The 17421-nt window shown below is 35.4% G+C and overlaps 1 protein-coding gene across 9 annotated transcripts in view; it reads left to right on the top strand.

The window, feature by feature from the left end:
- The window catches only part of SYT14 (synaptotagmin 14), an 86834-nt gene that overhangs the window by 63324 nt on the left and 6089 nt on the right, over positions 1-17421 (top strand). For 5 of the 9 annotated variants that reach the window (XM_087883212.1, XM_087883211.1, XM_060692513.2 and 2 more), the window contains 3 exons: positions 3202-3470; positions 6397-6846; positions 14842-15031. In XM_087883212.1, the coding sequence (XP_087739338.1) occupies positions 3202-3470; positions 6397-6846; positions 14842-15031 (909 nt within the window). The remainder of the gene's footprint in view (positions 1-3201; positions 3471-6396; positions 6847-14841; positions 15032-17421) is intronic. The other 4 variants (XM_087883208.1, XM_087883209.1, XM_087883207.1 and 1 more) reach the window with 1 other exon arrangement.

Genomic DNA, 17421 nt, shown 5'->3' with positions numbered 1-17421 from the left:
ACTTTTGCAAGTGGAACCTGAGATAACTCTTTCATTATAAGATATCTGCATATACTTGTGTAATTTCACTTGTATATTTTTTCTGTTTGAAAAGAAAGGGGGAAATAAAATGTTGCATATCTTCATTAAATATTTATCATTGATATCCTGTACACTTGATACAGAGCAGGGTTATTTGGTGAGATGAACACCAAAAATATTAAAATATGAAAATTCCATTTACACTTAGTACACTGGTGTAGCATAGCATAGAAACCTCTGTGGATATTTAATATTTCAGAATAAAGGATATTGTTCAATTTTTAAACATGTATTTCATTTTATGTTTTATTTAAATTGTTTTAACATTTGCTAGAAGCCCCTGAAGGATTAAAACTTTTGAAACTTAGGTTAGATTAAAAATAGACATGAAGAATGCTGCATAGAAAGAATAGTAGAAAAAGGGAGGCCAGGGGTATCAGAGTATGCCACTGAGAATGAAAATAGGCCTGATTACAAAGCATTACTTGCAGAAATAATCAAGCTGTACAGTGCTAAAGAACTGTAGTTGATAGAAACAGGATGATAATAAATAACATGTATGTCTTCATATACTAATTTAAAGAATAAGAAAAAAACCTCTTAAGTTAATATGCAAAATGGGATTTGATATAGCTATTCTTTAGCTAAAAGTTTTGACTTACCGGTACTTACAATAATGAGGAAACAGTTTGCAGATGTTAATGAAACAAACAAAAAAAAGAAATAGTTTGCAAAAACTGAATATTAGAACAAAAATAGGAAGAGATGATAGAGACCTTTGGGGCACTGCGAGGCATACAAAATAATTGACATTAATGTTCTGTTTTTGGAAGGAGCTAATATGGAAGACAAAATTAAAGAAAAACTGAACAACTGAACATTTTTAAATTGAGGGGACAGTATGGAGATTACAGTTTAAACATTAATGCTAATAGTTATAGATCATTATTTTTCTCCTGCAGAAAAAATATTTTTTTCTATACTATTTATTTTTAATGTAATTTTCTACCTTTTTATATCTGTTGTTTTTATATATATGTTTTTATCTGATTGTTGTGCTCACCCAGAGTCACTTTTGGTGAGATGGACAGCTGTACAAATTTGATTAATAAAATAAATAAACACTTGTTCACAACCCTCCAAAATTGACTAGTATCATTAATAGTTTCTCATACTCTTTTTTTCTCCAGAGAATGGACGTTTTCTGGAGTATTATCTCAGGCAAATTTTAGAAAGGACTAACATTTGTAAAGTGCCAATGATGGAGTAGCTTGAAGCCATTTTGAAAAGTTTAGCCCTCTTTTAGAATGACAGTTAAAACTGCAAGAACTTGAGTCAAATAGGCAGAAAGAGCTGGAAAGTGCCACGGTCATGAAAGTTCATCATTAGTAAATGAACAGTAAAGATCACACCCAGAGGTAAAGAACTTAGATAATGAAAAGATACTTTTATTATCTGCCGACTGATGTTAAGCAGGGACTTGCTATTTGCATTAACCTATAATAATCATAGCCATTTATCTTCTTTGCCTAAAACTGTATAAGTATGCTGCAAAATTGCAAACCTGCACACTTGCTTTGTGGCACCTGCTCCAATACATCTCTGTTCTTTTGTACAGAATAAAAATTGGATTTTGGTTCCTGTATTTGAATGTATTTTATTGGCAAGTGAATAAATCTAGTGTTGGGCTGGGCCAGCACTAGGAGTCAGTTATTGTTGACAGTACATACATTTTCAAAAAATAAACATTCTCAAATATTTTAGTTGAAACTCTCATTATATAAATCCTAGATAATGATTTTTTTAAATTTTTTGTTTGCTTGTAAATGGGTAGGAGAATGGTAAATGTTCTGCATTCTTAAATGGATTTCTCCATATAGATTTGCTTGATTATTTCTTAGAGTACCTTCTGTGTCTCCTGCTTTAAACTATATTATGGTACGCCACACTGATTTGCAAACTATAAATTACTGGAAGATTATTTGAGTTTTGTTTAATGTTAAATTGAAGAATTAACTATATCTTTGTTAATGTGCTAATTAATTTGATGAGAAATTTTAAAAAATTAAAAAAGAAATTAAAAAAAAAAGAGCCTGTAGTACAGTGGACTAAAGCACTGTAATTAACATCTGCTGCTTGCAAATACTGCAAGTTCAAATCTCACCAGGCTCAAGGTTGACTCAGCCTTCCATCCTTTCAAAGGTAGGTAAAATGAGGACCCAGATTGTGAGCGCAATAAGCTGACTTTGTATAAATATACAAAAGTATGAAGGCTATTGCTTAACGCATTGTAAGCCGCCCTGAGTCTCTGGAGAAGGGCAACATATAAATTAAAGCAAAAAAAAAAAATGATTTTGAAAGAAATTATATTCTTGTTTTTAGATATGCATATTTATGTGTAATATATCAAGCGATTTATTTTAAAAGATGCAGCCCTTTTATTGTAATGGAGATAGAAGGTGGAATGCCAGTTCAATGAGTATACATTTTAAAGTATCTTATTATGCAGAGTTATGTTTTTAATTGGGTAAAAATGTTTCAGTTGATCCATTTCAGTAATTAATTAATAGCATAAATAAAATCATTTATGATCATTTGGGTGTGGGTTTTGCCATAAAGACAAAAATCTTTAGTATACTTTGCAAAATCAAAACTATGACTGAATGTAGGATCAGGACATGCGCTAAATAATAATAGTCAAAGAAGCTTTATACATATTGATACCGTGTTTCCCTGAAAGTAAGACCCTGTCTTATTTTTTTTGAACCCTGAAATAAGCGCTTGGCCTTATTGCCATGCGCTCAAAAGCCCGATTGGGCTTATTATCAGGGGATGTCTTATTTTGGGAGAAACAGGGTAGGTGCAAACTTATTATTCAAGGCACAGTTAAAATATATCAGAATGTACTAATGGTTTCTATTTCATATACAAGGTCAAAATATAGTTGAACAAAACTGTTAGCAGCAGTGAAAATTAGCAAAGGTGGACCATTTTGGAAGATTGGGCAAACAACACGTATCTGGATCTGTCAGGCCTTAGTAAGTTACATGGAGTAAGTTCAATGTGTTTCTTTTTAAATCAGAACCCCACTTTGAATATGGTCTAGCCAAACAAATCCTTTGCCTACCCTCTAGTCATATTACTTACAAAATGAAAGTCTATGCTGTCATTTCTTCACAGCAGACTGTATTCAAAGAATGAGACAAACACCTCCTCTTGATGAATTGCAGCCTCCACCATACATGGATGATAGTGGCTCTCCGCATCTCTCCTGTACACCTTCTGAAGTTGGTGAGAGCAAATGTGAATTCTCTCAGTGCAGCAACAGCCCAAGATGTTCTTATAAATGCCCAAGTGAAGGAAGTAACGGGCATGAAATAGAAAGTTTCCATAACAAAGGATATGAAGAAGATGTGCCTAGTGATAGTACTGCTGTCCTTAGCCCAGAGGTAAAAAAAAAAAAAAGTTCCCAAAACTGTTTAGCATAAAATGAAGCATGAATTTTTTAAGCTCTTTTCTATTATGTATTGACAGATATCCATTGATTGACCTACGTATGTGCTTTCTGAAAAACAATTTAAAAAACCCTCATTAAACATTTTTTCTCAGGTTAACAGAGATGTCAAAGGTCTTTTCTGTTTACAAAAAGAAGGCCAGTGTAAAAGCAATGCTCGTAGTGCATAGTAAAGTCTTAGAGTGTTCATATTGAAGTATTAAGGTATAGGCCCTGTACAAATATACCATAGGATAAATAGAGCTCCTGAGCTAAGAGTTACATTTCCCTACTTTATGTGCCCCCACTGCTCTACCTCTTTTCCTGGTGCATTTTCTTGCCATTTTGGAACAGGAAACTCATAAAAGTTCTTAATTTTATGCCAGATTGTATATTTATCACAATTTGCAACAAAAATAATACAACAAAATCTTGTTGACTATATGGTATTTGTCTTCTTAACACCTGTTAAGACAAGTATTAACAAAATGTTGCTTACTTCTGTCCTCTTGCATAATATGCAACCCAGTAGGATGTCACACCAGCTGACTTGAGCTATTCTCAAAAAGCTAAGGAGGGTATGACTTGGTTAAAACTTGGATAGGAGAGACCTGAAAATCCAGGGTTATAGACTAGAATGGAAATTATAAAATATCCTGTTAGAAGGCAGCAGCAAACCACTTCCCTTTATTGCCTCAAAATCTATGTAGGTATGTCCACAAAATCACCAGAACTCAAGCTGAAGTAGATAAAACATTACCGTTTACATTTACATACAGGCTGAGATTTGGAGTTCAGCCTTAAGAAGACAAAATTATCATACATACATACATACATACATACATACATACATACATACATACATACATACTCACTCTTTAACTTCACAATATTTCATTTAAAATTAGGCCTATTTTTCTTTCCTTCCTCTAAATGCATATTTTGTAAAAGATACTCAAGGAATTAAGGAAAGTTGGACAAGTTGTCATTCATACAAGTATCCAGAGGCATTTGTAGGATCCAGCATTTGTATCAAAATGGCTTTACATTATACAAAATCTGTCACTTTTGTTTATATATGCAAAATCATGATTTAAACCTGCCTGCCTGCTTCATAGACACAAAATTCAGATTATCACCACCATTAACTTTTAAAAGCTATTCACATAAAAGTTTTATTGTGAATATAATCTTATCTAATTTTTCTTTTAATTTTCTATTTTTGTGGTCCTTGCTTCTATGTAATAACCAATTTGACCAAATTTGACCATGCAATTTTCTGTTTTATATTTATATTTATTTTGTTGTTATTGCAATCAGTATAATTTTGTTAAAAACAGTGTGTTTTGTTATTCCTTATTGCATTTTTATATTCAGCACAAATACTGCAGCTATGTGAAATTTTGATAACTGTGTGGCTTCATGAGAGAAAAATTCATAATCCATAGAAGGGGAATATTATCATTCAGAATCAGAATACATTGATTGCTCTAACCATGGATTATAAAACATAGTAATCATCAGGGCTGCGCAGAGCTTTGAGGAGATGTTTTGCATCAATGAATTTTCATAGGAAAAAAATGTTTTGAAGCTGCTTTGCGAATCAACATGCATGTTTCTAACAGTGAAATAGCTGCGTGAATATGTCAGCTAGCAGCTCTTAACTAGAAGAGTCTTCCTGTCTTCCAGCAACTAGAACTGTTAGATAAGGCTTTATGTCAACACAAAAATTACAATATTAATTAATTTCATAAATAATGATAATCCAAATTCTACAAGTTAACTAAAAATCAAGAAGCCCTCATTCTAACTTTAAAATACAAAATAAAAATGCTATATTTCATTTAGAATTTAAGAAAATTGCATTCCCTAGTGCCTAGTACATATCTTTATTAGGATCAAACAAATGGTATGGAGTTTCTGTCCTGCAACAGTTAAGCAACTTAGAATGTACACCACAAATCAAAAGCCATGTGAACAATTGGCAGTGAAATAAAATATATATGCAGATATATTAGTAGAGATGTGCACATGTTTTGTTGTTATTATGTTACAACCCGAAATGTTCTATTCTATACTTAAAGAATAAATGATCAATTTATACATCTCTTTGGTTTAAACACATCTCCTGTAAAACTTTAAACTTTCCCCTCTGTTCTAAGATGCAATAAGACTTTGGATATTCTTTTTCCCATGTCCCATTTTACTTTTTTTGCAATCTATAAAAGTATATTTTTGTTGCTGTGCATATATTGTCCTTAATAGATTGTTTGATTGCTCTGTATGTGAAATAAACAAAAACTTTGTATAATGCAAAGAAAGATATTATTTTGATATTTTTGGAATATATGTGTGTGTGTGTGTGTGTGTGTGTGTGTGTGTGTGTGCAAGTTTTGGTGTATTCGGGTCTTTTCCCGTGTAAGATTGAGCGTATCTTGGCGACGTTTCAACGAGGTCCCACTCGTCATCTTCAGGCTGGTGTCTTTGGCTTCGTGCTTGTGTGAGGAAGCACGAATTTCCTCTCACAAGCACGAAGATGAAGACACCAGCCTGAAGATGACGAGTGGAACCTCGTCGAAACGTCATCAAGATATGCTCAATCTTACACGGGAAAAGACCCAAATACACCAAAACTTGCATACCTCTACCCATGAAAATCTACGAAAACAAATATATATATATGTATGTATGTATATATTGTGTGTCTACACACACACACACACACACACACACACACACACACACACACTGAATTATATATATATATGATAGATATAGATATATGAAAATTACTTTTATTCATATATATCAATAGCAATATAAATATTTGAACACATGTGCATGACTGTAAACCTACTTTTTTTTTTGTCTCACTCACTTAGAATCTGTCAGTTCAAGGATCATCATCACAGCTCCCTAAATCTTTTGATCCAGAACCAGAAGCTAAATATGGTACCTTGGATGTGACGTTCGACTATGACTCACAGGAACAGAAGCTTCTGATAACAGTCACAGCTGTCACAGACATTCCAAATTATAGCAAGACAAGTGGAAGTCTGTGGCAAGTACACCTAGTTCTCCTTCCTATCAAGAAACAGAGGGCAAAAACCAGCATCCAGCGTGGTCCTTGCCCTGTCTTTACCGAGACATTTAAATTTAATCATATTGAGTCTGAGATGATTGGGAATTATGCAATACGCTTTAGACTATACAGTATACGTCGTGTAAAAAGAGAAAGAATTTTAGGAGAAAAGATATTTTACTTAACCAAATTAAATCTTCAAGGAAAGATGTCAGTACCGGTGACTCTAGAACCAGCATACAACATTTCTGTAAGTATTAAATCAAATTGAATAAACGTTCAGTCATTCATTCAATTGATTCTGAACAGAGGTGCTACTAGTAAATATAATTAAACACATCTTAGAAATTTGAAGCTAAGTGTTGCTGTAGGGTAGTTGTAAGAACAAGGAAAGGTAATCACCTTTCATTATCTCTTATCATTGATCATGCTGGTTGGAAGCTATGACCATGAAGGTCATAGATTCCTTTCAAGTCAGTGTCAAGGTATTGATTTTGATTTGGAAGCCCTTAAAAGATTTGAGACCCAAGTATAAGACAAGTTCTCTCTTTTTTTTCCAACTAACTTGCCTCATCCAACTACTGTGCAAAGCACATTGATAAAAATCTATTATTATTATTATTATTATTATTATTATTATTATTATTATTATTATTATTATTATTATTATTATCCTATTGTGTTCTAGTTATGAGTAATGCTTGCTCCCAAGAAGTGCTAAGTTTGCTTGCTAGAAGTATGCCTTATGCTAATCTTAGGGCTGTTTTTATGCCTGGCTAAAACATAGGTATTTACCCAGACATTTCAAAGCAATTTGATGCTACTGTAATGACTGTGATTAAATCATTTGTTTCTGCTGATTGGTTCTTTCTTTGATTGGTTCTGGTTCTTTTTCATTATATTGTATAATATATTGATAATAATATAAAAACAGATAATCTATTTCTGATTCAGATGTTGATTCTAAATGAGAGAATAAAATGAGGACAGCTTGTATCCTCTTCTCCTTTATCCCCACATGCCTCTGCAATCTACTTTTAAAGAATTGAATGACTTGATAAAATAATGTGAGGCTGGGGAACAGAAATTGCCTTCTAATCCTTTCTAACATTGAGAATACTTTCAGGAAAAGTTCATTCAAGGATTGCTATTTCAAGCAGAAGAAAGTGTTAACTGAAATCCAACATTTAAAATTGGCCACTATTGTAAATGTAATCATAAGATGTACAACATAGAATACTACATGTATTACTAGGCAGAATGTTTGAGCTACCAGAGGTAATAGTATATCGCTTAGCTGAATAAGTGAAAAACTACCACTGAAATCAAAAGCTACTAATAATTTGGAGACAGCAGGAAAAGAAATTATAACTAATAGTGGGAAATAGTGGGAATAGTGGGAAAGGCATAAAAAGTAGGAAAATGGTTTTTTAAAGAGGAACCTGGTTAAATTTTAAACTTCCTAAAAATAATTCCTAGAATTATTTTGAAATTATTATTTCTTCAAATATATTTTTATGCCATTAATAAGCCATAAGTAACAAATTTCTTCATTATTAAAAACTGTTCTGTTCCATGTTTACTTTGAAGTCATAAACTGTCCAATGTGATCATATAGTATTGCTTAATTTTGTGGACAGCCAGTTCTTTTAGGTTTCAGGTTTTTTCTACTGAGAATGGAACATAAACAAAGGTATTGTTATATAAGTTAGTTTTCTAAACTAACAAATATTTAGTTTTGAATTATATAGTTTCATTTCTTAAGTGAGATAATTTGTTCTCATTGGTCAACTGTTCCATTCTTTTTTTTTTAATTTAAATTTTTGCACAAAACTCTTACATCAGTGTCCTTTATTGGCAGAAGGCTTTTGATCAAGTTTAAGCATCTATTGACAGGATGGCTGGAGATTATTCTCAATAATTAAAGATGGAGCTGACAGGAAAGGGTTAAGTCCACCTCTTCCAGTTATTTATTTTCTAATTAAGTTCAGTTTCCGCAGGGCTAAGTCTTCTGCATTCTATGGAGATACCCTGTTAGAATTCAGTCTTAGCTCTGCCATCTAGAAAAGAGGGACTTTTCTTTCTTGTCGGCATCATTTGGTCCCAAAGGCATCCTTGGACAAAGAATTGAGATATAAGGAAACAATTGAGCAACGACAAGGAAGAAGAGCTTGATCTCATAGTAGAGGGGAATGGCATTAGTAGCCTTTAAAGGAAGCAGTGATATTTTTCCTTTCTCCCTCTTTGTTCCCTAACCCTTGCTCTGGGGTGGTACCCATTTTCCCCTAAAGACCCCACACAAGATTACAATATTCATTTAGACAGCAATTTGTGAAGAGAGCTTTTTCAGTAGCAGAACAATGAGTGAATCTGTCCAGTGGGCTATAGGCCCAAATAACCCCAATTGTGGAGTGCTCAGGGGTTGACTCAGCTCATTTTCTGGTCAGTTCATTTTCTGATTACTCAAAGGAAAAAGAAATTATCTATCTGTGGCCACCCATCTTTCTATGAATATCTGAAAACATGCAATAGAGTAAATATTTCTGTTAGAGCTCGCTTCTCTCTGACTCTCCTTTGAGAGGGGTAAGGGCTAACGTTAAATACTTCATATGGACTATTCAGATATTTCTAGTCATGAAATTTTTTGTCGCAAAAATACATCCATTGAATCAAATGAAACTGGGAGCTGCTGTTTCTAAACATATTGTTGCTTTTCATTAGCATGGAAATAGTGAAGCCTAGTTTTCTGCTATGTGTTAAATTCCCCGTATCAATAGATATGTGAGCTTAATGTTCTTGCTATTAACATTTAGAATAGAAAGCATATGGCACATTCTGAATTACCTGGTCTTGAACTCTTTTCCACAGTGCTGAACTGACATAAAAAAGATCCTTATATAAACTTGCACAGTTCCCATAGAACTCCATGAGGAAATCTTTTTCAATGGTCCTAAAGTAAATTCAGATTAGTTATACAATGCTAAACCGTGTAGAATTAGCCCAGCTAAGAAGTTCAAAATGCAAAGCAGGTGTTGGCACAAGATAGATATGCCATTGGGCATACATATTAGCAGGATTTGAGAAGAATGACTGAATCTTCAAATAATCTGTCACTTACATCCTGGTTACTTTGCAATTTGACTATTACAAAATGTTCTATGTGGGGTTGCTCTTAAAGATCGGCCAGAAGTTGTAGCTGGTTCAAAACGTAGCAGTATGATCCATAATAGATACATCTTGTTATATCTATATGGCATAGCTCATAGACATATGGCATTGGTTGCCAGTCAGCTTCTAAGTGCAATTTAAAGTGTTGGTTGTCACCTATAGAGCTCTTCGTGGCATAGAACTTGATTATCTGAGGACTGCTTGTCTCCACCTGATATGTTCAGATAGAGTGATTGTGCTCCTGTTTGTGTGTTGTGTGTTTGTGCCTTTGAGTCAGTTTTTGACTCCTGAATTAGTTCCTGCAGTTTCTTGTCAAGTTTTTTTCAGAAACGATTTACCATTCCCTGCTTCCTAGGGCTGACAGAAAGTGATTGGCGCAAGGTTACCTAGCTAATCTTGTACCTAAGGCAGGACTAATTTCACATTCTAGCCTGATGTATTAATCACCACACCAAACTGGTTCTATCAAGGACTCTATCAAGGACTAATGGACAATGGATTTCAAGTACCATGTTTCCCTGAAAATAAGATCCTGTCTTATATTTTTTTGAACCCCAAAATAAGCACTTGGCCTTATTTTCGGGGAGATCTTATTATTTTGGGGCACGTGAAGCAAGATGGAGCTCCTCTTGCCATCTTACCTGATTTCCAGCTCTACGTTTAAATATTTTCGGAGAGGGCTTATTTTTTGGGGGGAAGCTTGTTTTAGCGCATGTGCTCAAAAGCCCAATTGGACTTATTATCAGGGGATGTCTTATTTTCACAGAAACAAGGTACCTCCACATTGCTTCTAAATTGGGAACGCAGAGCTACCTCCGGTCCCTAGATGAACTGATTTGAACTCTGTTTCATAGGCTGAATTACGATAATTAAGATATCCACCACTTTGATATGAATATTCAGAGTCTATAACCTAGCTGTGTGTTGAGACTGCCTAAAATATTGGATTTCAGTAGATAGTGCCTAGAAAAAGCTCTAGTTTGTGTTCCTTTAAACAATAGGCAGCTCCAATGCCAGAACATGAAACTCTGCCCCCTGAAACATATACTTCCTCCTTCCTTAGTCACATTGCACATAATCCCATCTCTCAGTACTCTGCATGTAGGGACCCTTCCTTAAAACGAAGCATTGTCAGACCATTTGTGCTGCTGTAACATAGACCAGTGTTCTCAACATTTTCCACCCTTTAAATATGGACAGGCCATAACTTAAGATTTAAATCATAACATTTCTTCAAGCATTCGTGGCCCCCTGTGACGACATTGCGGCTTCCCAGGGTTTCACGAGCCACAGGTTGAGAACATAGACAGTATGCCAGCCTTCCTGTCCACAGTATTTCCTTCTGAGGAAAGGTCCTTCAAAACAAGACATCTGTTAGGTATTTTGAAAAGTAGACCTGCTTTCTTCCTCAGTGACCAGCCTAGAGAGACATGCTGGCTATTTTCCAACTTCAGCATTTTATATACAAAGAGAGCATGTGAGCTATTTAGATCAGTGTTTCTCGGCCTTGGCAACTTGTGTGTGTATTTCAACTCCCAGAATTCCCCAGTCAATATGCTTAAATATCTTAAAGTTGCCAAGGATGAGAAACATTGATCTAGAGATCTACTCATTTCCGTCTGTATGAGAACCTAGTTGACATATTAGGCTCTTCTGCCTCTGAGGACACTATGCAGCAGATAGATATAGATCAGGAGTGTCAAACTTACGTCGTCATGGCAGCATCACGTGATGGATTGGGACTTTTCCCCCCTTCGCTAAATCGGGTGTGGGCATGGCCAGCACGTGATGCATCCGGCCTGCAGGCCACGAGTTTGACAGCCCTGGTGTAGATGGTGCTATACAGATAGTTGTGAGTGCATTCACTGTAATGGATGGTTTGGGCCCTGCTCTTTCTAGTCTCCTGTTTGAGATCCAAAATGTGTCTCAAGAGAGGGCAGGCATTGATTTGGAAAGTTGTCTGTGACTTATAAGTGAAAATTGCAACATATGATAGATGTCTGTCAGGCATCAAAATATAAAAAATAGTTAAGCAGTAATTTCACTGCCTTGTCACATCACATTCCAGAGAGATTAAATAATTTATCTTCTTAATGTTTATCTCACTATGACATACTATGTAAGTTTTATTGGAAATCTTATAAAGGTATCGTAGATCAAGTATCAAATGAGAAAAGTAGCACAAGGGTCCTATTGTTACCTCATCAAATGTTTATTAAGGAAGTTGGAACACGGATTTACTGCAGTATATCAAGCCTGCTTGTCATTTCATTTTCAACATACATTAATAGTTTAAGTTTGGGAATAAAACAATCTATGAATCGTGTGATGCTTTTGTCTGTAGAATAATTTGTCTATGTATGTATTTTCAATATCACTTATGATTTCAGAAAGAAAATTTGATATAGCTTTATAGACTCTGGAATAATAAATTAAGCCTGTACATAATAATATTGAAATGTTTCAGTCTCCTGGTTATACTCAGTTAAAGAACTGTGTTTTTTTTAAAATTTGATTTTACCTTAAGTAGTCTTGTATGGGGAAGGGGGAGGTTTGTATATAAGAATTTCATTGTTTCCTGATAGTCAAGGGAATATCTAAAGAGATGGCTATGCCTATGCCATGTGCACTTTAATCTTTTGGTTGGAAAATCTTTTGGCCTGAAAAAGATAGATAGCATGTCTTTAAGGCTCTTTACTGATGAGTCAAACACACCGTTGAAATCAGGTGGAACAGAATTTCAAGAAGGCAGGTAGATATTAATGTAAGACATCCCATTAATGGTCTTCTCTGATTTCTTTTATGTATTTAATAACAGGTAGAAGCACTGTGTCTCACAATCAGAGGCATCACATTGGCAAACATAACTGCTCTTGGGGGAGGTAGGGTAAGGTATCAAAATGGTGTTGGATCTGGTTAGAACTTGCTTTGGAGACTACCAGGAAAACCCAAGGTTATAAATTGGATTAGGTAACTTGTGTCCCATTAAGATATTTTTCAAAGCTATTTCTTTACCTCAACAGAGAAACAGAAAAAAACAGCAGGCAGGAGAAAAAAAAAGCAGTGGGAGTGGGGGCAACTTCCAAATTCCTGCCGGCTTTCCCATTGACTTACCTTGTGGGAAGTTGGCAGGGAGCTTCAAAAATCTCCTTCCCTCCCTTCCTCCTTCCTTTCTATCCTTCCTTCCTTTTTATCTTCTCTCCATTCCTTCCTTCCTCATGTTCCTTCCTTCCTCCCTCCCTCCTTCTTTTCCTCCTTTCCCTTCCTTCCTTCCTCCTCTCCCTCCCTTCCTTCCTTCCTTCCTTCCTTCCTTCCTTCCTTCCTTCCTTCCTTCCCTCCCTCCCTCCCTTCCTTCCTTCCCTCCCTCCCTCCCTCCCTCCCTCCCTCCCTCCTCTCCCATCCTTCCTCTCTCCCTCCCAACCTTTCTTCTGTCATTATTTTTCTTCCCTCCCTCCCTAGAATTCTCGCCAGCTTCCCCATTTACTTTGCTTGTCAGAAGTTTTTAAGGAGAAAACCAGTGAGGAAGTCAGCTGGAAGGTCCAAGTCTAAGGCATCAGGCAAGTAAGCGGCTGCTACCAGATAGGGAGGGAGCAAAGGATATATGGGTGTATGTTAGAGAGTTGCTGTGCAAGAAGAGTGTGGATACGTGCAAGAGATGCTCTGTGGATTGGGCAAGGCATATGGGTGCAGTGCAGGTTGAGAAGGGTTCAAGAGGACCCCAGAGATGTTAGAGATGTGCCACACAGATTGGGGAGGGCACACGGAAATGGCATAGGTCAGGAAAGGTGCATAGGGATGGTGCAAGAGGTGCCACATGGGTCAGGAAAAGTGCTTGGGGTGTGACATATATCAAGGGGTTCCATGGGGATTCCTTTCTCTCTGTCTGTCCCTTCCTATCCTCTCCTTCACTTCCCTCCCCTCCTCACCTGTTCCCCCTTCCCTTCCTAATACCCAAGCAAGGATTGTGAAACTGATTGTGAAACTGTCACAGACATTGAAAATGAAGATTGTGTGACTGAAGCAGCAACCCAGCAGCATAGTAACAGTAGCGCTGAAGCAGTCACAACTTTTCCAAATTTCATTCAGTTGGGAGTCATGGGTCACAGATTTTGGGTACCCGGGCTCAAAAAGTGTTGCCCTATGATACACTGTTTTGCACAATTAAAGATGATAGAAACAAGAGTTTTAGTATGTATGTGGGGAGTTAAAAAAATACCTAATTACTAGAAGATGAATTAAGATTGAAAAAGATTTGACTCAGCTCAACTTGACTTTGCCAGCTATGTAGCACCAGTAGCAGACACATGGGTTGTTGTTGTTGTTGTTGTTGTTTGCGTAAGCCGAAAGATAAAGAAAATGCTAAAATGTTGCATCCCGTATTTGAATAGGTGCTGTTAATTAAACAAAAACCAAGCGAACAAAAATCAGGGCTTCTCTTGTTTGTGAAAAAAAACGCCTCACTAACTAAATGATTTAATTTCATATGCACAGTATGTACATATGAATGTATGTACAGTATACAAATTAGCAGATATCCTATGTCATGATGCTGTGGATTCCCGCTTTCTGACCTATTTTTTTTCTTATAATATGTCTTTGTGACTTCATATGTTATTTTGGTTCCCCTAAAGGGAAACGCCTGTGTGCAAAGTCCTGTTAATGATACCTGAATATTTTCAGTTATATACTTTACATATTTTATTTATTTTTAATCTGATTACTATATTGGATTTGTATGCCACCATTCAGAATCTATTATGATTATATATCTTTAACCCCAGTAAACAAAGAAACAAGCAGATAAACTCATTTCTACTCAAAGAGCCATGCTAAGCATTTGCCAATAATTCTGTAAGTCTTTGTGATACACCTTTCTTTGGCATATAAAGTGGAGATGTAGTTTGCATTTAATGCTATAAATATGGCTTATAGCATCCCCCTATTCATTCATTTATTTATGTATTTCCATTACGTTATGCACCATTAGGAATGAAAAATTCTGAAAATTAATACTAGGAGCAGATTCCTCACTATTGTGATGACTTAAAATGATTGCAAACGCTGCTTTTGCTTCTAGGGCTGTGAGTCCCAAATGAGTATGTCAGAGGCTTCCTGCAGTGAAAGTATTTCCTCTTGTCAATCTTTGGCACATGGCTCAGCTCCCGAAATTCTCATCGGATTGCTTTATAATGCCACAACTGGAAGACTAGCAGCAGAAGTGATAAAAGGCAGCCACTTCAAAAACTTGGCAGCAAACAGACCACCCAGTGAGTAGAATATATATATTATTTCATCTTAATACTTCTGCACTTGGGGGGATTTCACTGGTAGGGACTTCAGTCCTATCATTTAGCCTTACCCAGTCAAACTGAAATAGTATAATCATCAGCTAATCTGTTTCATGTTTTCATTGGGGAAATGGCAGTAATCTAAAATTCTAAATATTGGTTGCGATTCAACAAGATCCTTTTAATTTTTTATGATTGACTGGCTGATAAATTGCCTTTATCTTAATGATTAACTACTAAACTATTAATGTCTCATATAACAAAGCCATTATAGAAAATTATAATGTATTTTAAAAGTTGTGTGGTAAATGTTTATGTAAATGTGTTGCCATTTCTGTGGTTAATAATACTAAAATAAGATGTTATAAATCTATGAGAATTTGATATCAGCATGTGGTAATATACATTTGATATTCTCTGTGGTGATTAAAAGTAGTATTTATTCTTCATTCCAAGTAAATATGCATGAATGGTCATGTATATTTGTGTGATGTATAATTTTCAAGAATAAAATTAAATAATGTAGTAAGATGACCACAGCTAAATAGAAAAATAGTTAAAATTGGCATAATTGATGTAACTTTTTGTACATTTCTAATGACCAGATTCTGCAAAAAGGAATCAGAAGTACATCTGACATCTGGATCCAGACTTCCTACAAAAGTCTGTAAAACTACAAAACAGTCTAGCTACCATATATCTACAAAAGTCCATTTGAAAAAGTACAATTAAACAAGACCAATATTTATTTCTTTATTTAGGAAACTTATATGACTTCCTATCTTATATAACATAATCCTAGGTGCTTACAATAATATTAAATAAAAATAATATAAACAAAATTAACCAAATCCCATTATATACATGATTAGCCTGGTTGCGGTGCTATAATATCACATAAACTCTTCACAGTCTTAGATGTGCTGGGTTTCCATCTCCCCCTAGTCAAAAGCCTGGTTGAAGAGCCAGATCTTCATAGCCCTCTAGAAGGCTAATAGATTGGGAGCCCTTTGAATCTCAAAGGGAAGCCTGTCCGGTCTCAGAGGGCAGCCACAGAAAAGGTACACCGTAGTTTTTATCATGCCTGCAGGTAGGCATGTTTCAGGTGACAAGGTCCTTTCTCAGTAACACAATGAGAGCAAAGGGCGCACTTGACATGATGCTGTTTCCAAAATATTATAAGGACAGAAATATGCCCTTATAATATTGAGACCTATTATCTATTGCTTATCCATTTTGACAGCAAATATTTAAAAAAATTATTTTTAATCTATGATATAGGACCAAGAAAATTATACTAATAAATATGCATGAAATGATATGAACATGACATCAAGCTGCTATTTATTGAAAGAAACATGGTTGTGCTTTAAGGTTGCTGTAATGCTCAAACAGGTTGGTCTGAAGAGCAGCTAAATCATGTCTAAAAGTGGCAGTTTCAGCTTTCTGATGTTATGCTTATATTGTCCTAAAAATAACATTTTTAGTTACTTGTTAATCATTTCTGCTTTTTGATCACTCTAGATATTGTTTAAATTATATGGTTAGCAACATCATTACATTTAATGTTAAATGTGGAGAAGTCCAATTTTCATCTTAACCAGAATTAATAAAGAAGGAAGTCCAAATATCTCATTTCCCAGCCATGATCAAAATACAAAACTTATCATGCTAAAATTACTTAGCATAAGGAAGTCCTCATTTGCACTCATGGTTCACCGCTCCCCTACTTAGAAATTATTGCAGAGTAGGGATCAATTTCCATTCAGGTTATTAATGGAAGCATTATGGTTGTAATGAAAATCTCCTCTCCTCCATAGTTATTGGTATATTTTTAAAAATCTTGTTGAGTCTGCCAAGTACAAAATTTGTAGAAGATGCTTCCTGTTTCTTAAACTCCTTATTTCTAATCAAAAATGCCTCAGAATTTCTGAATGTCTCTTACATGCTAGATTGCAAATAGCTGTCTAGAAGACATACAAAAGTGTAACACATTTTTTGGATGCAAACTTTCAGAATATGTATTTCAGATGAGAAAGCAACTCAAGAACAGAATAAAAGCCAATAGATCAGTCTACATATTAGATGATGTGATGCCTGTCTGGCTGTCTACCTATTTACCAATTACTGGGGTGGGTGGTGGTGGTGGTGGTGGTGGTGTAGGAAGATCTTACATTTCACAGTTCTTCATTACACCAAATCAATTTATAAGGATATTTGCATAGCTCACAAGCGTTCTCCTCTCCTTGAGCCAGCAAAAAATTAAACTGGTATAAGTCTGCAGTCTCATTGCCCATGCCATTTGCCTCCGTTCCAGATTTGAATCAGCTCAGAGTGTTTGTGTGTGTGCGCATGCACTTCCCTTCACA

The sequence above is a fragment of the Pantherophis guttatus genome, chromosome 1, assembly GCF_059756535.1.
Source record: "Pantherophis guttatus breed Tessera chromosome 1, ASM5975653v1, whole genome shotgun sequence".
NCBI lineage: Eukaryota > Metazoa > Chordata > Lepidosauria > Squamata > Colubridae > Pantherophis > Pantherophis guttatus.
This window is presented reverse-complemented; position numbering and strand designations above follow the sequence as displayed.